Raw genomic sequence first — 21,630 nt, forward strand, 5'->3', positions numbered from 1 at the left:
ATGTGGATATAATGACTAAGTGGGTAAAGGCAAATAATAGAACAGATGGAACATTCCTGTAAGTTAAGAAAATTACATCACCTTACTGTAATGCAGGCTTTAAAACTAAGAAAAGACACTTATGCCATATCACAGTATTACAATATCCAAAATCAAAGACGATATCTAGTCTCATATCACAATATGGATATATTGCCCAGCCCTACCTCATACCCTGGGTACTTTTATTACTTGGGGGCTACACACCCACTGCCCAAAGGTTGACGCCCAGAAGTGTCCCGAACACAGCAAAATAATAAGAAAATACAGGCAGAGGGCAGAGTCTCTGCAGTCTAAATACACCATCACACACTTCCAGTGGGTCATAAGTGATGGTTGAGAGGGATTACTTTTGTATGAGTCTATACATTGTTTTTTCATAAGAAAATCCTGCATAGTATACCTTTTTAGTAATAGTGTTGCACTCGGCCAGTGTTATGGGTCTCTCATTTGTCATTCTGATGGCAGCGACATTACAGGGTAACCAGGGTGACCAGGCTTCCTTGGCTTAGCCGGCTAGCATACACATGAGCATGCTACAGCTAAGCAGTGTGCTGCCAAAACGTTCTGGGTGGAACTCACACTCTAGAATTATTATTCCGCCCGTCGGAATAAGTAGATTATTAAACTATTTTGACAATAATTGTTTGGGTCACGGAGTGTATTCTTTGTACGATTGGTTGGTTCGGGATGAATACACGTACCGTGACACCCCTAGTATACACACCTTTTCTCCACACATTGCAGTATGACACACAAAAACAAATGAACAAAATGTAATGTACAGGGCTGTAGTGGATGCTAAACGCATGTAAATGCTGTTTACCCACCTCTCAAATTCTGAAATAGCGTTTACGACCCCCCCTTGAGCGTTGAGCATATTTTCCATAACACCTGTTAGTGTGCTCTGACTGGCTTCCCTACCCCAGTGTCTGTTGTAGATTCTAGGAACGCTCATTTTGTTATCTACTTCAACATTATAACCTTGTGTGAACACTGAGAGAATTCTATGCTCTTAACAAGGAGCGACCATCAAACCACCACCCAGCTAAAATTGTCGTTTTTTTTATATTAGTGGTGTTTTATTTTCACTTTATCTAACATTAGCTTGTTGCAGCTTAATTTTACAGTAATGTAGCTTGATAGTTCCAGTTAGCTTGGTTGTAAAACTTATATATTCCCAGAGTATGGGACAATAGCTGTAATTAACACCATGCAAGTTTGAGTATTGCTTCATGCACTGTCAGATTTTTAAAACGGATACTTTTTATATATTTCCAGAGAGTGAATGAAGTGAGGGAGAAATGCACGATTCAACAGAGGAGATAAAATATTAAGAAAGTAAAGAAAGTGCAACTGATTCAAGATTAAAAGAAAAAGTCAAAGGAGGAAGAGAGACAAAATACATGCGGAAGCATTCACAGAGTCAGGTGATGGAGAGACATGTACAAATTCTTGGACAACATAAGAACTGGAAAGGTCTAACTTACTGCTGTATCAAGATAAATTACTTTTGGTATTGGTTTCAGTATCATTATTTTAAAGGCACAATATGTAATCCATATTTAAAGAAAAGCCCCACAAAATTCAAAATGCTACATCTGGCTTGAAACCTGCCGGTTGTAGCATTTTGACAGATCTTTCATTACACAATAACACTGCAACCATAACTATATTAACATTAAAGCATTGTTTACGTCAGTAATTTTTGACAGTAATAGTTTCAGTCGTTATTAAACACAAAATGATGATTGTGGACAAATCAAAACTATGACTTAGAAGTGTAATTTGGCTTTGTGTTTAAACAAATTGCCTCCCCAAGTTACTCAAGTTATTCTTGATTTTTTTCACGGAAGTGTGAACAAACCAAATCAGATTTTTTTCATATCAGATCTGGGCCACTTGCATATGTGATTCTAGATCCAATTTATATCCGATCTCTGACTGTTCCACCACTATCAGATTGGAATTTTTTTTTTTTTAACATTTCACTTCTCTATGCATTCGTGTATTGGCATCACTCAGTGTCGGCACCTCACATCCTGCTAGAAATAAACATGGAGGACATTTACAGAAAAGCTTCAGTTGTCTGTTCTGCCAAACTGGAAGGTTATCGTAACTGAGCAGTTTTTAACATTTTTATTGTTGTTATTCTTGTACGCTTGCGGCTCACATTTCAGTTAAATCTGCGCATGCATGGCAGCTTAGGACCTCAGTGGTGTTCACACAAAAAGATCAGATCTGACTAAAAAATAGGAAACAAACATTATGACCTGTAATGTAAACGTAGCCTTAGATACAGACGATAAGTCCATGTACCCATTCATCATGGCCCTCGCAGCTGCAATAATAGCTGATGTAAGGTATGATTTACCCACGCTTTTATCTACCACTACATCCCTGGTAATGTACAATAAGTAATGTTTCACTGCTACAATTATACATATATAGCTAGTATTACATTTTGTGTTTTGATCAAGGATTTTCTATATTGGGTTAACACTAACACTTAACAACCATGTATTAAGAGAACAACAAACAAACAAAATGTTACTTTGCTTGTCTGATGTTGACTTGCTGTTGATTTGGTCATTTGTCCTTGATTTTTGTGCTTCAACCATCTTGTGATTTTCCAATTCTAAGATAAACCTCTCATCGTCCTCGGTGACAAATATCCTCTGACTGGTTGACTGCCGGCCCGGTGCCACCGTTATAATGTAAAGTTGATGGAGTGATGTAATATATGATATGAGGAGAGTCTGCACAGGGTGTTTTGTTTTGAAAATTGACTGGATGCTCTCTGCCGTTTCTGTGTCTGACTTCCTGCCTGGCTCGATCTGTTCTGTGCAGCTAGCCACTGCTTACGTCAAAAATAGACTAGGCGCATATTTTTTAGTGGAGCAGAGTGTAGAGCTACTTCTATAATGCTTCTGAAAAGTGTTGCGGTGCGTCTGGTGGAACCATAAGCATTGTCAACACCATTGTCTAAACCAGTAATCATATTTCATTGTTTTATTTACTGTAGTCTTCTTTTAACCAGTAAAATGTTTTGATGGCAAGAATCTATTCAAATCCCTAGAAAATTGAAACACTTAAGAGTTTCAAACAACTAACCCTTGAAAACGTAGCTGGAAAGCACTGAGAATTGCTCCTCGAGGTTGTAAATACCTTAAGCTTTGTTTTTTCAGCATTTAACTGACAAAAGTCTTGCATCTGTTGAGTGAAGTTCTTTGTTAGCAGTTATTCTATTTCCTGCGTGTCTATGCACATAACATACATGCTCATGTACATACACTCAAGTGTGAGATGCTGTCTGTTTCTTGGATGGAAAGGAGGAGGAGGAGGAGTTAATTTCTGCATTCCTCAGCCTCTCTAACCAGAAGTGATGGGAGTTGCCAGCTTTTGTCCAGCCCATGTGTAGGGAACAGGAGGCATTGATTGAATTGCTGCTTGACAAAGCAGAAACTGCTTATTGAGCTAATGCACCTGTGTTGGGATCGATCTTGCAATGTCACTTCCAAATGTGTAGCAGGAAGAAGGAGAGGAAGGTAAGAGGCACAACAAAAGAAATGGAAAAAGGGAAGAAACCAGAAAGACAGAGAGGAGGGATAGTGAGATGCACTGAGATTAATACAGTAGTGAATGAATTCCTTCGAAGATATTAAAGTGAACATTCGATCTTTAGTGAACTGGATTGGATTCAACACTTTAAAGTCAAGCAACTCATACTCATTTGGTCTTTCTGTGTCCTGCTTTCTTTTGCAGAAAAATATTGTAGTGAAAGGAGCTGCAGGATTTAGGCTTGGTATTCCTGGCTGTTCTGCCACACCGTCACCCTGCTATTCATGAAAATGCTGTTTTCCCCCAACGTCTAACAGTTTATTCCTAATCATTTGTCCATGGGTAACTCTCTCTTTTTCTCTCTCTTCAAAGTATCGGTCAGTCTTAATCACTATCCTGCACAATGCCATCCTTTTCCCTCTTCATTGTTTTGTTTATTCAAGCAGAGATGGTAAATGGACTGAAGAAAAAATGCTAATTTGAGGTAAACGAGACTTAAGAGTCTCCAGCCTTGCCAACGGCTCTGTGAGACTGTAGTTAGCCACAGTGGTGCTTTGATGCTAATGTTAGCAGCCATCTTATTTTAGCATGTTAGCATGCTTGAACATATAGCATAGCAGAAATCCATTTTCTCCATTCTTCTATTATATTACAGTCTATGATACGCAGCAACTAGGTCCAGGTGCCGAAACGTCGGCTTATGGAATAAAGTCTATACTGCATAACCGTCAAAGTGCTCCTACCTCTTTGCAAGTTTTTTATGCTTACTTGCTGCCTACAGTTATCAAGACGACACTTGCGGTAGAGCAGTGTTGGAGTGTCGATCATGCACTTACTGCAACTGTTACATGGCAGACAGGCAGAGGGATGTTGGATCAACTGTACTGTTTAGAGATGTCCTGAGTACATCCTAAGAATTGGAATCTGGGTCGATCCAGGCATATTTGAAAGTATTTTATGTACTAAAATAAAGCAGATCAGTTCTGATCTTTCCAATACTGTACTATGTCTTGTCCACCTCAGTCTGCTGCAGCACTGCTTTCCTGCACAACAGCTTATTTGTGTAACATTTTGCTCATATATGTGAGTGAAAATCAGAATGTGATTACGAAAAATAATTTGTGCATACCGGGGTGAGTGACTGAATTTTGACGGCCAGCTTGGCAAAATATACAGATTTGCTCAACGGCGACTGTAACTCTAATCTGTCTACTTGGCAAGAATAGAATACAAAATACAAAACATTCAGCCAGAAGCCTTTCATTTTTAGCTGGCGCTGGCTGTCAGTTTCACCAGTTAAAATGACAAACTGTGACAGATCATGATTGCATCAGCTGTTGCTGAAAAGTCTAAGACCACACCTGTTGTTGTCTCAGATACTAAATTAGAATTGTACATCTTTTGCTGCTATGTAAATAGCAGTATCTGGTCCGACTCGTCATCGACCCATGACTAATATTAAAGGACTCAGATTGGGATTGGGGCCAAAACGACTTGATTGGGACATCCATAGTAATGATACATACCTGTTGTCATGACCGATGTCTCCATGTTTGTCTGTGTCTCTCACACACGTTATCTTTCTGTCTTTTATTCTCACCTCTCAAGCCCTTTTCTTAACTTCTATGCATTACTTCAGAATCACTTCAGGGACTTGAGTCCTTGTACAACTAAAGTCCTCATAACTCAAGAGACAAAATAAACTAATCTGTCCTAGAACACAGAGCAGAAATTCATTTTCTCTATCTTTCTTTCATGTTACAGTCTGACATACAGCAACTATATCCATTTTTTTGTTCAAAATGGAAACATCTCCTGATTTGAAGCCTCTTACAACAAAAGACTCTACCTTTATGGTATCTTTGTCTTGCAGCATACGCTTTTTGAAGAACCATTTTGTGACAAATGGGTTCTACAGTATATGAGGGTATGTAACTATTCCCTTTTTTCTGAAAAAGAGAGGATGACAAATTGAGGAAGTGGCTTGAAGACACCCAGGAAGAGAGCGCATCAGTCTTATTAAGGTCAAAGGTCATCCCATAGGAGACAAGCGTCATACCATCCTTCTCCACTGTCCTTTGTCCTAGTCACCAAGAATGAGCGAGGATGAGGAGAAGAGGGAAGGAGTAAGGAAATGTAAGCAGACATTGTAAGGGGTGGATGGTGTGATGGATGGCAAAGCCCCGTCATAGAGTATGTGTGTGCGCACACGGGTTTGTGCGTACTTGAGCATGTTCGCATAGCTCCACCGTTACCCGGTGTGTGCCGTAAAGAGGGATGCATTGATGGACGAGGAACATCCTTTGCCGTTTCAGCAGTGGAAGTGCTTAAAGCATCCGGGCCCCAGGGACGGGCCATGTCACAGTCTCCCATCCCAGTGACTTATGGACCTGCCATGACAAACACCCAAGGGCTGCTGTTGTGGGGTTGGGCAGGCGGGGTTGGGATCTAATATTCCACGTGATGAGAAAAGCCAAGACCCCCTGGAAGGAACAAACCTCTCTGTTGTACAATAGGAGCCACTAAGTACTGCTAAGTTTGCCTTTGAATGCTGTAAAGCTTGTAGAATAATTTGTGAAATAATTCTGATATATGAAAGCGCGCGCAGGGGAGGAAATTAATGGAGAGTAATGTGAAGTCATCTCACAAATATTTAAAATTGTTTTCTCATTATTTCTCTCAAGCTCCTTGGTGTGTGTGTGGGTGTGTGTGTGTGTTTGCTTTTTGTCTTTCTCTCTCTCTCTCCATCCCTTATTTTATTCTCTCTGTCAAGGAGTTTACCTGCAGGAATAAATGGAATAGATTGTGATAAATGAGTTTAAGGCACAGAGTGCAAAAAAAGCAGGGTGGTTTTTTTTTTTAATACACCTCTGCCTTGGTTTCCTTATTTTGCCTATATGAATACTCAATACTTCCTCTGCTTCATTATACATAAAGAGAGACGTTACCTTTGCTTGAATTGTATTTCGGCCCATACACAATTCTACCACTATCAAATCAGTTTTAGAGGGTAAATGAGTTTTTTGGAACAAAGTGGGGAAAAAGCAACTTCATTTTCACTATTATTGTTGCTCCCTCAGTGCACTATATCAAATGCTGTCAATGCTTTTCTACTTTTTGTGTTTATTAGCGACAGATAAATTCACATTGCGGGAATAAAGAGAACATGGTGATTCTCAGTCAACTCAAAAAAAAAAATTGTTTGCCACTTCAGTGCTCCAACCATAGCCCCGTCTTAGGGATTGCACCAGTAATGGCACTATTAGACTTAATTTACTGCCCAAACTAATAACCTGAAATGGAGAGTGTGATGAGAATATCACATCCATGCACACACACACACACACACACACACACACACACACACACACACACACACACACACACACACTCATGCCCACTCACATTTACAGTACATGCATGCACATAGTTGCACATTCACAATCTGACAGCGCTGTGCCCTCAATCAGCTCTAATGCAATGAAATCAGTCATCCGGTTCATCTCTCCTTCTCTCTTTCTCTTTTGTCACTCTCATACACATTCAAGTCATTCAAGTCAACAGTCTTGCTTACACCCTTCTATTTCCCACACATCCTCTGTCTTGTTCTTCCAGTTTTTCCATCCAAAAATAGACTGTTCTCACAGCAGATATTTTGACTTGACATAGCAGGAAAAGCACAGGTGTAACTAGTAACATTAATGATGGCTTCACTCCATTTAGGCATGCCAGTAATCCATGCCAGTAAGACAGCATGCGCAATATCCGGGCCGGGGCCCTGGCACACCTAAGTGGAATGCAGCCAGCGTTACCCCTGGCTAGTTACATCTGTGTTTGACAAGTCAAAACGTCTGAGAAAATATACCTCACTCCTCCCTTTGATTGCATTTAATCCGAACTGACCTTCCTCCTCTCTTAACTATTGCTCAGGGTAAAACATTTCTGACACAAGAGCTATGTTGATCGGCCCTACATGGTCACAACCACAGGGGTAAAGCAGTTACCTGCTCGCCACCAGAGCCTCCTGTGGTCGAGCCGCTGCACTGAAGCCTCAGACCCAGCGGCTAATATGCTAATCAGACAGAGTCCTTGTGTATATGCTAATCTGGTTGTGATGGAAGGGGAGCTATAATAAGATGGCCTTGCTTGGTCAAAATGAAGGCTATGGCACACTGGAGCCTGAACATGACATGTCAGTCTCTCTCAGGGTATTGGATTAGGCCATAAGGAGAGTACCCAACTACTAACTAGGTGCTTTAAATGGTAAATCAGCACTAAGTCATTTAAGGAAGAAACGTTGATGTCTTAGCAGGTGTTCTGCCTTCAACAGATGATGGAAAACACCTGCTGTGAAATCATTGATTGGGATGTAGCTAAGAGTCCAAGATGCAGCTGCAGTCTTCTGCCCTTAGAGAGTCACTGCTGATTTTACCCGTTAAGAGACTCTTAACAAATGTAGGGAAATGTTGTGAATGACAACAAGGATTTGACTGATATGTTTTGCTGTTGGCCAACAATGCTGATACTAAATTTCTGGATTGAAGCTACTTTGTACTTCCGTACTTTTAGTTTGGATCTTGTCATGACAAAAAAGTTCATCATTTGGAAATATTTGTGAAACAGGCTAGCTTTGAATTAGGTTAGCACCACTGCACATATAGAAAAACACTACTGTTATTAAAAAAATATTTGAGAAGAAATGAATAAATGTAGACTGAAAAAATTATAGTTCACATTGTATCACATTGTATTTATCCATGTATCCATTTTTAGCTGTGCTAGCAGCATTGCTCTAAGAATAAGGTACAACAACTATCATACGGACTGCCATGAAATTTAGAGGATAAATTCCGATTACTTTACAGATCAATTACTTTTTCCTGATGTTTCTTGGAGCATTACCAGCAGGTCAAATTTTTCACTTCTATGGGATGGATTGGTACAAAATTTAGCATAGATATGAAGTAGGACTGGGCAATATATCAATATTATGATATGAGACTAGATATTGTCTTAGATTTTGGATATGGTAATATTGTGATTTGCATAAGTGTTGTCTTTTCCTGGTTTTAAAGGCTGCATTACAGTAAGGTGATGTAATTTTCTGACGTTACCAGACTGTTCCAGCTGTTCTATTATTTGTGTTTACCTACTTAAACATTATATCCACATTACTGATGACTGTTTATCAAAAATCTCATTGTGTAAATATTTTGTGAAAGCACCAGTAGTCATCCCTACAATATTGTTGTAATATCAATAATGAGGTATTTAGTCGAAAATATTGTGATATTTGATTTTGTCCATATTACCCAACCCTAACATGGAAGTTTCCAGAGACTTTTCCTCTATCTGTGATCATGAGTGAAATGTCTCAACAATTGCTGGATGGAGTGACATGAAGCACAGATAAAGCAACAAAACCTGCTCACTAATTGATCTGCTGTTATTTCTGTTGTTGCTGAGCAAAATGTGTGGACATGTGTAAAGCTGTTAGCGGTGGTACACAGTGATGGGCATATACCGATTACATTACTTGCCCATTGTTGTTTTGCCTTTTTTTTTTTGAAATAAAAAGTGTTATCAATACTTAGTTGGACAATGGATGCTACAATCATAATCTGAAAGTGTCTGCTCCGTGACAGCAGCCGCAGCAGAATCACAGCACATAGTAGCGGAGTGACACGTCTGTCCTCCCTCCTGCTCTCTGCTGTAAACACACGTAGCTGTTAGTGAGCAGCAGCTCTTACGTCTCCCTGGGTCTCAGTGCTGGTTTATGGCAGAAACCCTTTACCACCAATGTATAGACATAGACAGCCAAGTATCAACAAAAGAAGCTAGAATCCATATCCAAACTGTGAGACGGCATCACTGAAGACTTATGCTGTCTCACAGTTTCACAGCTAAGGTAACCTTAGTGAAGATTACACACAAAATCAAACACTTAGAGGTCATATTTGTTGTCTAATGGGTCAACTGGACACAAACTGTTTGCAGTCTATTTATTTACCATCCGGTTAATTCCACAGCTCAAGCCCTGTGGATTGCACTGTTGGGTAAAAAGATTGATCTGTCCTTGTTAGACCTTGCTGTAAGGAAGCCTCAGCTTACAGGGCTTGGAAGGGGAAAAGATGAAAACAAACACACAAAAAGGGGATTTTCAAACTTGAAATAAGTGCTATATTAAATTTGAAAGCTTTTTTGTGTGATAAATGTAAAAATGAAAAAAGATAAAATAGACTATTGTGTTAAATTTTTAAAAGAAAATTCCAAACATGTTAACATGTTAGTCTTTTCCTGAGTCTTATTTATCCTCGAGAACCTGATTTTATCTTTGGAAAAAAAAAACCCAAATGAAAAACATTTTCCGAACTGATCAAGAGGCAAGACTTCTCTTTAAGATAAACATTTCGCTGCACATCCAAAATAAACTGATTGCCTCTCAAATGTTTGAACGTTTTGTAATACACTATGAAGCTGTAGACTACCGATAGGGTAGAGAGGCGAGTGTGCATTGAATGTGGTGGTGAGGTGCCAGTAAGCTGTGTAGCTGTATAGGAGCCATTCTGTCCTCTCCAGAGTTTAGCCCAGTCCCTGTGGAGAGACTGAGTTTCATCCAAAGTCCAGCACATGCTCCGGCCAGCTCCCTCGCTGTGTGAGAGTGTGACTGGGACCGGAGCTGAATGACAGAATACACATGTGTGTAATGCATGTTTGGCCATGGCAGTTTAATTCATACTCTGAGGATTTATTGTTTGAGACTCTGCAAGCACAAAGCCATCTATGATTACTATACAGTAAAGTAGCCTATACACTATTTAGGCTTAGCCATTCTACTACTGTATATGTCATCATACTGAACAGAAACTGCCATCATATGTCTTTTATAAATATAAAAATATAAATACAAAGGCTGAAGCAAGAGGTTAAGGAGCAAGAAATTGGCTGAACTTCCTTTGAACTTGATTTGCATAAGAACACACAATTAGACAAGGTTCTGCCAATACTGAGCTCACTTATTTGCATGTGAGTACATGATTGGACAAGCAGTGTTGGTCAACGTAGCATCAATGAATAACATTAATATGGTAATTTGCAGTGCTATGTGGGGGGGGGGGGGGGGGTTAATTTTGAAAGAATTTTTAAAAAAAACAATACTGCATATTGTATTATTTGTGCTAGGTTACATATCATGGTTCTTTGATTGAAATAATAATGCACTGTATAAGTGTATGTGTGAAATAAGTAATTTTTTGGGTTAGATATGTTGTGATGAACAGATGGTCTTGTGTGTGTGTGTGTGTTGTCATCCGTCACCAGACTTCTCTGTACTTTCTCCTCATTCCTGGCTCTTGTCAATACTATCAAGACGCAGTGCCACAGACTTTATCACAAAATGTCTCATTAACCGTCCATTCCTTCCTCTCTCTCCAGCTTTGCCCAGCTACACTTGTGGTAATCCCGGACAGCTACTCAATGGCCACCAGCAGGGGTCCACTTTCAACATCGGAGATAAAATCCGCTACAGCTGCAGCCCGGGCTACGTGCTGGAGGGTCACACTACCTTGTCCTGCCTCGCCACTTCAGCGGGTACAGCTGCATGGGATTTCCCCCTGCCCTACTGCAGAGGTATGTAGGAGGGACACAGTGCAAAACTTATTATTTATATATACATATATGTGTGTGTTTCACAAATCATAGGGATGTTATAACAGCATGGAATTCAAAGCTAGCGGTTAGCTGTAAAGTAACCTAGATTCAAAGATGACAGATGGTTTATACCAAATGATACTGGACTGGCTAGATCAAGTGTCCTAATAAACATGAACGTAGGTAGTCCTTCCATCATTTGAAGTGTGACTCACAAAGGAGACATGGAAGTCGGTACATTATTGTATCCATTTACTTTTTTAAAACCTTAGATGACAAAATCAACCTTGCTTTTGAAATGAAGAGGAATCAACTTTGCTAATGTCATCTTTTCACCAGATAAGATTCACACACACACACACACACACACACAGACACACACACTCACAGACACACACACTCAGACTCACTCACATATATTTACACATGCCTCCACATGACCTGACAAGGTTTTCTGTGGTTATACTGATATCTTATTTACTATGACAGGACCTCATGTGTTAGCTCCCAGTCAGGTGCTTGTGCCAGTTGTCCTTCCTCACAGTTAGCAAGCACCCCTGCGGCAGCGACACCTGCCAGTGTGTGTTGTCTGACCCAACATGACACAGTTCTTTAGGAAAAAAAAAAAAAAAAAGAATAGTTCAGTGTAGGCAAATATGATGTCACTATACATACTTTTGCAGGATCTCATTTTGTATGAAAGTAAACGCACGTACATGTCTTGCACTCAAGAGTTTGCATGTTACATGTGTATGTCCGTTTGCTGTCTTATGTGTGCCTGTGTGTCCATGTGGCCAATGGTTTGTGTCAGTGTGCCTACTGAGCAGAGTGCTGAGACACTGTGCCATCTGCAACCAGGCCGGGAGTCAGGAAGCCCACATATGAGCACACATGGCTGGGCACCACGTGCCAGCACAGTCCCCACCCACCCACCCAATCACATGCAGGCACACGCACATGCCATACTCCATATTTAGTCATTATGTATGCATTTTATAACCTCTTGTTCATAATTTCTTCCATTTTACATAAGAGACTTTGAAGAACTCTGTCATCTCTCTTTCTTCTCTTCATAATTCATTGACAGTTTGCTGTTCAGACCCAAACTCAGCTCGTTCATTCTCCTACTCCATGCCCACCCAGGCTTCTTCCCTAGAAAAGAAAAAAAATTGCTCAAGCACTCAAGTATGTGATTATTCCACCTTTTCAGCAGAAATTACACGCCAACAAGTTTTAGAAACTGGCAATTTCCCTTGTGATTAATTGAGGTCTCTCAGTGCCACGTAAAAGTCAACGTGTATACCTGAGTGCTCCTTCATAATGCATACAAAAGTGTATTGTTAATGTCCTTCCAATTATAGAGCCTGCCCATATGTGTAAGAGCAGAACTCATGCTGTAATTTGGGAGTGGGGGGGAGAAGATTTTGGCACAATCTCCAAACGCAAATGTGCCAGCACTGTTGGACAGTAGAGCCATAGATGATCGCCAGCCATTGATGGCACAGTCACTGTTTAATATTTCATTCTTATCAATTTGTTTTCTTAACTATAATCTAAAAAAACAACATGACTTGTCTGATAAGTACACTTGTAAATGATTTAATATCAATCTGTTATTCAGATTCTAAAGCTTAACCTCAGTCTTAGTCATCACTCTTTTTCTTCTCCCCATTTAGACTCTCAAATATAGTTTTCTATCTTTTGCTTTGTGCATGTTCTGTGTGTATATTAAAAATGCATTTTTTTGATGTATATTAAACATGAATGTTTCTTTTAGCTTGCATGCATCGCCCATGCTCTCCTATATCTTGGTTACCATGACGCTCACAGGAATCAAAGTGGCTCCTAACACTTAATGGAAACCATGACATCCTAAGTGACAGGCTGAAAATATGTGCTGTTCAACCGTGGGAAGCATCCTGACATCTACAATTGACTGAGGGAGAAAAAAAAAAAAAAATTAATATGTTTCTGCTCACCTCACATATCGAAATGTTCAAGAGTTTCGGGGTATCATATGGCCGACGCTGGAGCCATTTTTTAGTTTTCAGTTGTTGTAGAGTGCTGGCGTCGGCCAGTGGCAGCCACAAAATGGAGACAGTGATGGAGAGAGTTAAGGTGAAGGGGAGAGCTCGGAGTCAGAGACTTCCCTTCAGGTGTGAAGAAACTGTCCTGTGTGGAATATCAATGCACTTCCTCATCCTTTCTTCTGTCTGCCTTCTACTTCCTGTCACTCCCACTGCAACAATCACCTGTCACCCCTCTCGCCATCTCTCGCTTTTCTTCATTGTCCACCCTCCCCCTGCACTTTTCTCTCACCCATCCTCGCTTGTCACCTGTCATCCTCTTCATCCCCCTTCCTCTCACCCTTCTGTCGTGGTTTCCCTCCTATTCAAGTTCACACCTCACAGGTTTCCGCTCGTCCGTACACTCCCTTGCCCTCCCTCAGGGGGGTTGCCGTGGTGACAGGTAGGATGGATGATAGACAGGGCGCTGTGCCTCTGAGCTCCTCCTCCCCTCTTCAGAAGCACCACACACAGCTAGCTGGCTGCCCATTAATGAATCCCACACAACCCTGACACAGAAACACACACACACACACACAACTTCACAAACACTGATATCGCCGAGGTGTCATTAAAAACTCCTTTTGATGTGTCGTCTCTGTTCACCAGTACACACTGTGACGTACACACAATATTTTCAAGTCTGTATCTCCACAAATTCCACACAGGAATTGTATTCCAGATTTCGCATGACACTGCATTGTTAAAGGCTGTAATGAACATATCAGAAGCTGAGCAGGGGAATTATCCTGGCAACACATTAAATGCATGCTTTATTATTTAATGGTCTCCTTAAAGCTGTCTTGAGGAGGGAAGAGTTGCTTTGATTAACACAAATCTGAATTAATCAGGATTTAATCACTTCCCCCCACGTTGCATTAGGTTGCATCACGCACTCTACTTTGCTCCCTGCTGACTGTAAAAGTACTGTAGGGCATTTTGAAATCCAATGACTGCTGTCTCTCTGGCCCATGGCGAAAATTGCAGACAAAGGAACAATATGCTGTAACTCATTGCACATATTTATGCTCCTGAATTTGAAAATCTGCACTTTGGCTCATAGCAAAAAAGATCATTTATGGACAGAAAAAAAAAAAAATATATATATATATATATATATTTAAATGCAAAGAAGCTGACAAGGTTCCTGGCAAAACTTCATCCACAAAGTTACCACTTAGTGACATAGTTTGGAAGACTTTCTATGCTGAGTCATTGCTTGTATGTCATTAATATTATCAGTCATCAGCATCTCTGCCATCCCAGGATTTTCCCAAAGGGGTTAAGCTACTTTACCATCACTGAGTTTAATCAGTACTTGTCCAATTAGGTTATTGTTTCTGACATTGTACATACTTAGCTAATTTACAATAATAAAATGATTTTCTCTCTTAACAAACTTTTTTGTCAAATGCAAAAAATAATCAATTTACTCCATGTGCAAAATCTGACAAAACATGAAAAAGGTGACAAAAAGTCAAAGTTTCTGTCATAGGACCACCTTTAGCACAATTTCCAGACCATGTGATTATAAACATAAAGAGGGAGACATAAACAGAGAGAAAAACAGCAATGGCCAATCAGGGATCTAGGTCATTTCTGTATTGGCCCATTTATAGCTAATGTATTTTTGTCTAGAAGTTAAATGGGGATCAATATATTTGCATCTTAAGGATTTCAGAAGATCTTTTTCAATTGAGAGCTCGTGTTACACAGTGAGCCTGTTAATTCAGAGGAGTGTTGCAGTATGGGTTGTTTGTAGCCTAAATGTTTTTAGGCTTGCTAGTTAGCCCAAAAATGTTACATAAGCTCATATTTTTCTGGCTTGTGTTTCATGTTTCTTGTTTGAAATATATTCAGAAAACACCTCCTGACGTCACCGGCGAAGAGTGTTAGAATATCAAATTAGTAAATGGCCGCTTCCAACAGCTTGACACCCGAGTGTGTGAATATTATTTCCTATCTTCTCGTAATCAGTGCCATCTTATATTTAGACCAGTATGGTACCCATCTTGAATAAGCTTGCAATAGCTAGTAAGGATTTCAGTATGACTGCTCATGGGCCAAACATCACCTTTAGCTTAATTAAGTTGCAGTTTTTGTTAATTAGTACCCTAACTCTCCTACAGTGTCTGTCTGTCTGGTCTTTACATCTTTAATTATCTCTGCACCAACAGTCTGTGATTATCTTTGTTTATATGGCTGTCTTTCACTAAGCCTTTAACAGCATTTTCTCTCCTGTGCTCCTTGCAGCGGACGACGGGTGTGGTGGGACATTACGAGGCCAGAGCGGGGTAATCACCACTCCCAATTACCCTGCCGAGTACAACAACAACGCCGACTGCACCTGGACCGTGCTGGCCGAGCCAGGTGACACCATCGCCCTGGTTTTCTCTGACTTTCAGCTGGAGGACGACTATGACCTGCTGGAGGTCAGCGGTACTGAGGGCTCTTCACAGTGGTGAGTAGTCAGCCCGCAGCATTTTGTCTGGAGAGCGGACTAAGCTAGGGACAGGCAGAGGAGGAGACCACTGGTGCACCATCTGCCCCACAGGCACTTTTGCAGATGACGGAATAAGCTAGTCAAAGTGTAGTTGGAAGTGGATGGGTGTTGGTTAGACCCAGTGGAATGTAGCCAGCTTAGGGTGACTGTGTGAACCATGGCTGTCCCAGTCACCTCTGGAGAATAGCAGAGGAGCAAGAATCAATTCCAACATCACTCAGACAGTTATCAAATTTCAAGTGCTACTGGTAGTATCTTGTGAAAATAATAAATAGACTGATAAAGATTATTTATTTGATATGCTGTTCATAGCTTTTACCCATCAGGGCGTATCGTGTGGTATGTGGTTTTAAATTTTAATTTGAACACCGAATCTCGGTCACACACTCTCACTCATTCTCACAATTACTCAGTCTCACACAAACACACATGCTCAGCTCTAATGATGAAGAGGTAGGATATCTTGGCATCAGTGTGAGTCTCTCACCATCTGTGGCAGCTCCTCCTCTCTCTGACAACTCTCTCAGCTCAGGAAGTAATTAGTGAGCTCGATTACCACCGCCAGCCTGCATGTATAGTGTTATTTCACCCACACACGCACACATAGTAGAGCCCATATGGGCGCAAATGGACATGTGCACATAAGTATTCACACTTTCAGCCACACTCCCATATATTTGTGCTGGCACTCTAAGAACTTGTAAAAACAGATGTACTCTTTCACACCCTCTCTGCCACTTTGTCTTCCCCTCACTCGCAACGCAAGGCTAATATTAGCATTAAAAATATACATGTGTCATATACAGGTGGATGGAGGTAACTGTGATTTGCCAGAAAAATCCACTGCATTTTCTTTGTCTTGAGTGAAATATAAAAAGTCCAGGTTTAGTTCCAGGCTCATGTACGAGGCATGCAGTTTTCATAAACAAGAGAGGACAAAGAGGACTATGAAGTTACAGCCACAGGCAGTTGGCAGGAAGGGACAAGGGGTAGCACTGGCTGAGCTATTAAAGGCTTGAAGCACACAGATACATGAACAAAAAGACAGTGAGAAAGAAGACTGTTGATAGAGGAAACAGGTTTAGAACGAATATATGAGTTATCTTAGAGTGAGATGGTCCCTGGAAACTCATTCACTCAGTAGTTAAGCAAAAACACTTCTCGAGAAGAACTTGATTAACTCTGAGTGGTCCTAAAACTGAGAATTGTGCGGCTGATATGAAAGTCTCTTTGAATCTCTGCTTGGGCCAACTGAGAGTTGATCGCTTTCCAGACTCCCACAGACGCCAGCCTGACTATGCTTCTTTTGCACATTTTACGATGTCATCAGCTTCTTGTCCCGGACTTTGATTTACTCTCTGTTGTCATGTGGGGCGCCCAAATCTCTACTGAGTCTGTCATCTTTGTGGCGATTGTTGCTGGGGGCGCCTATGGTGGTGCACCAGCGGCATGGCTGCACTGTCTTAAAGAGCAAAGGAAAACAGTAAGAAGAAAGTGACTAGAAAGGAGCGAGAAGGGCCATTGGCAAGCAATGCAGAACTCAAGTCACAGTTGATCATGCACATTGCAAGGAAAAGGCAGCATAGGGGACAGGGGACATGGTGCAGACATGCTGGCTTGGCTCTATTGTTTCATTTTCTCCTAGTCAGACTGGCTTGGGTTTTCACCACATAGTGTTGACTTCAGAAGTGTTGGCTGTTTTGTCTCAAACCATCAAATAGACCAGCCAATTTTCAACAGAATAACTTTAACTATAAGGTGTCTAAGTAGCTGAGTATCTATAAATTCATAGTGTGCGGGGAAGTGTAAGTACAGACAAAGGGGGTGATAGGGTCAAACCGTCAGAGCCACCAGACACCAGAAGAGAAAATGGGAGAGGAGGGCAGGACCGTTGGAGGTGAAGATGGGTGTGGAAGTGGACAACTAGAGAGATGGGTGGAGGGATTACGACCTCCCAGCTGGTGGCCAATTAGAGAGGTCAGGTGGAGCGCTATGATGGTGCTGACCTAAAGCACACATCCTCGCAGTGTATGGCTCAGTGAGCCCTCTGCTCTGTCTCTCCTTCTCTCTCTCCATATAATTGGGCTGGTCTGTTATTTAATCAGACCGGTTTGTATAGGGATAAGTTTAAAGTTTAAAGTGATGTTTCTCTCTTTCCGGTCAGGTATTAACTGAATTAGAGTTTACAATCCAATTGAGGATTTTAGCAAAGCATTGTCTCAGTAAGCTGTACAAGGTAAGCGTTACTTTCCGTCAGAAAAGACACACAACTCATACCTGGATTCTTGTTTTCTTCTTGCTTCTCATCTTTAATCTTCTTTTCAGCGATTTATGGGTCATAATTTGTATCTTGTCTTGAAGCTGGGAGACATGAACTGATATATCCTAGTGGCCTGACCAAATGGCAAAAATGAAAGTGTTAGTTGGCTTCTATGATTTCACAGTTATTGAACATGTATAGTGTTGTTATCCCACTGGCTACTTAATTCAAACTGTAAGGAGTTCTTGGAACAGAATTGATTGATAATTGATGGTCAGGTGTATTGGTCCAATAAGAGAAGAGAGGCCAGAGATCAGGGTCAAAACCATGCTTCCCTGATCAACCCATAGCAGCTCAAACAAAAGCAGGTTAAGTTTGCACGCTCCCTGTTCTCCTGATGTGTGCACATGTGTGTGTGTTGAGATGAAGAGAATGAACCAAAATAGACACCATCAATCACCATCAAGAACATCACACTTTGCATATGCGGATCTGATCTTGTCCACTTACATTCTTGTTTACTGGACAATCCAGCGCTGTGATTGGCGGCCCTGCAGAGTTAGCATTCTGAAAAGGCAACAGGGAAAAGACAACATTGAAGACTGACTTCAGGAGCTGAGATGTGCATGTGGATTGAAGGTGGCAGTGGAAGGGGGTGGTAAAAACGGCACCTGAATTCCGCCGCCACACGGCATTACCCTGACAGGACTTTGTCAGTGTTGTTTGCCCAGGGGAACACATTACTCTGCCATTACACTGTTTGCATCCACATTGATTTTCTTCCCCATCACCATCCACTTTGAGGCATTGTAAATAACGCCTGACGCTCAGCAATTGCCAGATGCTTATTCGCCCGCTTGCTACTAAGTGGAACTCAGAGCTATTTGACTTGTAATTTTCTTTGGCGCTCAATTGTTTTGCAGAGCACCATAATACATTTTCATCTGCCAGTAGCGCTCCCTTGAGATGCTGAAAGCAAGTCCCACCATACCTTGGATACTGTAAATAGAGAGTATAAAGTGCTAGAATCTGGAGTTGAAAGCACTCCGAATATTGGCATTACTCCCTTGATTCTACACAAAAAAATGGCATTCTGTTAAAGAAATTGCTACATCACAGTTCAGTGATCGCACCATTTTACAGACAGCGTTCCCATACGAAACTCATGTCTTCATTTTCTGTTCAGGTAACTTTTGCAAACTCTATTTTCCCATGAGGGTCTTCTTTTCTTCTTTTTTTTTGCATCCATCGCTGACAACACAAAGCTCCCTGGGTAAATGCAACTTATTTCCTCCTGTTAGGAGATCTGAGAGCCCAATGAGTTTTGATCCCTCTAGGTAGCCTCCCATCCTTTCTCCTCTCCTTTTTAACCCTATACCTTATGGATTTGAGGCACTGACATCTAGTGAGCATATGGATTATCCCTGCAGTGGTGATATATGTCATCTTGTCCCAACCCTTGGAAGGAGTGAGTCTATGTGTTTGAGAGAGAAAGAGATAAAGAGTTGTTAGAGAATAGTGCAGAACACTGGATAGATTGATTGGCTGTTGGGTTGACTCACCTGAGAGTTAGCGAATAGTCTTCGGAACAGCTTTTTAAGTCCAGCGGCTGTTTTCTCTAGTTTCCGATGGGAGTTCCAACCATATCAGTATGTTTCATTTTTGTGGAGATAAATGCCTCAACTTTCATCTTTGTGTTTTCAAAGAGATTGGTAAAGTTTTTCATGTTGAGGCTCTTGAGATTTAAGTTTTGGTTTACTGCAGCTCAAACTCAGTTATAATTTTCCTCAGATCATCCATCGCCAGAGCCGTGCACATCGGTGTGTGTGTGTATGCATATGTACAGCCACGAGAGTGTGTATATTTACACTTGTATATAAATGTGTTCTGTGTGCATGCCAACTGCTGTTCACCATGGGGGTAACACACTCTCCCCAGCGAGAAACGACAGCGGTGTCCATCATGTCAAGCTACTGGCTGCCAATTTTCTACTCTCCTTTTTAAGTATTTCTTGCAATAAAACAGTCACAGTCAGAGCATGTATGGAAGTGAGTGATTGCGCAACATATCCTCTGACCATTGTTTGACTGTCAGCACAAGAATAGGTGGTTGCCTACCTGTGATCCGCAAAGTCCCCTGCTTGAAAACATATTTTATTGTAAGTCCGGGCCCTAAGGCAGTTATTTTCGGCATGTGAATACAGTGTTGGCAGGGAAGCCAGCGACGCTTTTGTATAGATGTTTTTTAAATGGATACTGTGTGATGGTTGAGTGGGCGTATTTTCTCGGTGTAAATGTTGAATTCGTTTTTTTTTTTTTTTTTTATCCATTTCTTATGCTGTGGCCTGTTTCTCACCACCCAGACTGGTGGAGTATAGGAAGCGTTTTGCTTTGGAGCTTTACCGGTAATTCACCGCAACATTACTAGTCTGGTCACGTCTAGGAGGGTCTGACTCTGGCATTTCTCTCCCTCTCACTGTCTCTCTCTGTCTTTCTTAGTGCCTCTCTCGCTATCTCTCTCTCTCTCCCTCTCCTTACTATGTGGGTGTCATAAAGCATCTGAGTGGATAGTTTGGTCTGATTGTCTAATGAATGTCTATTGTCTTTCATTATATATTCCATAGTCATTTACTGTAAGTGGGGCTCTCATCATAAAACCAACACAAATCATCCAAAACAAAAGTAAACTAAAGATAATGAATAGCATGCATTGCATTCAGTAAACTTTTTTTTTTTTTTTGGATTCAAGAGTTTGAAACACAGCCCAAGGTATTCGTGCAGTGCATGTCGGAAGAATTCCTTTTGATTTGTGCATTCACAAACACCGGTTATTGTTGTCTCATGTTTTTCCCCTAACTTTGCATGTCTGCTGCAGTGGGGATGATGTGCATATCTAAAAGCCCACAACTAGACTTCTCTAAACTTTACAATGGAGGAAGCTCATGCAGAGATAAACAATGGTTGAGATGGAAATGTCTCACGGCTGATGTGACGGGTGGTAATGATGCCCTGACGCACATCAAGGATCATCACGTCAAAGAACCTCCAGATTGTGCTGTGAAGGGGGTTATATATACCAGCCACATCTATTACACCCTCTCATCTTGCTGCATCCAGATCCCTTTCTTTTTTATCTCTGTCTTACACTTACTTTTTTCCTCTGTCTATCTCAACAGACTCTCTAGACTTAAACCTGCAGTGCGGAACTTTTACATATAAATGAATGTCCATTCAAGCCCTTGCCAAACCAGTTCACACCATGCTGATTAAACCTATCACCGCCAGATAAATTTCACTGTATTTCACAGTATACTAGAGATTTTAATCTGGTGTCGGGTTTGACATTCCTGCGCATGCTGTCCGGGCAGAGCATGCATGCTAGATACTTCTGCTGTCAGAGCTGGCTAGCTTCCAGTTAGCTCTCTGCTAACTTGAAGGGGAATAAAATAATTGAATCATGCAGCTCATCTAGACTTTCCAAATGTTATCAGACCGAATGGATCAAATTCTGATAGTGAAACAAGTCATTTTGCCGGGGTTGTACGATGCTCA

General features: G+C 41.1%; 1 protein-coding gene across 6 annotated transcripts in view; it reads left to right on the forward strand.

The window, feature by feature from the left end:
• csmd2 (CUB and Sushi multiple domains 2) overlaps positions 1-21,630 on the forward strand; it is a 271,384-nt gene that overhangs the window by 69,276 nt on the left and 180,478 nt on the right. For all 6 annotated transcript variants that reach the window (XM_044335073.1, XM_044335072.1, XM_044335069.1 and 3 more), the window contains 2 exons: positions 11,035-11,229; positions 15,570-15,777. In XM_044335073.1, coding sequence (XP_044191008.1) covers positions 11,035-11,229; positions 15,570-15,777 — 403 coding nt within the window. The remainder of the gene's footprint in view (positions 1-11,034; positions 11,230-15,569; positions 15,778-21,630) is intronic.

The sequence above is a fragment of the Thunnus albacares genome, chromosome 19 (assembly GCF_914725855.1).
Source record: "Thunnus albacares chromosome 19, fThuAlb1.1, whole genome shotgun sequence".
Classification (NCBI taxonomy): Eukaryota; Metazoa; Chordata; class Actinopteri; order Scombriformes; family Scombridae; genus Thunnus; species Thunnus albacares.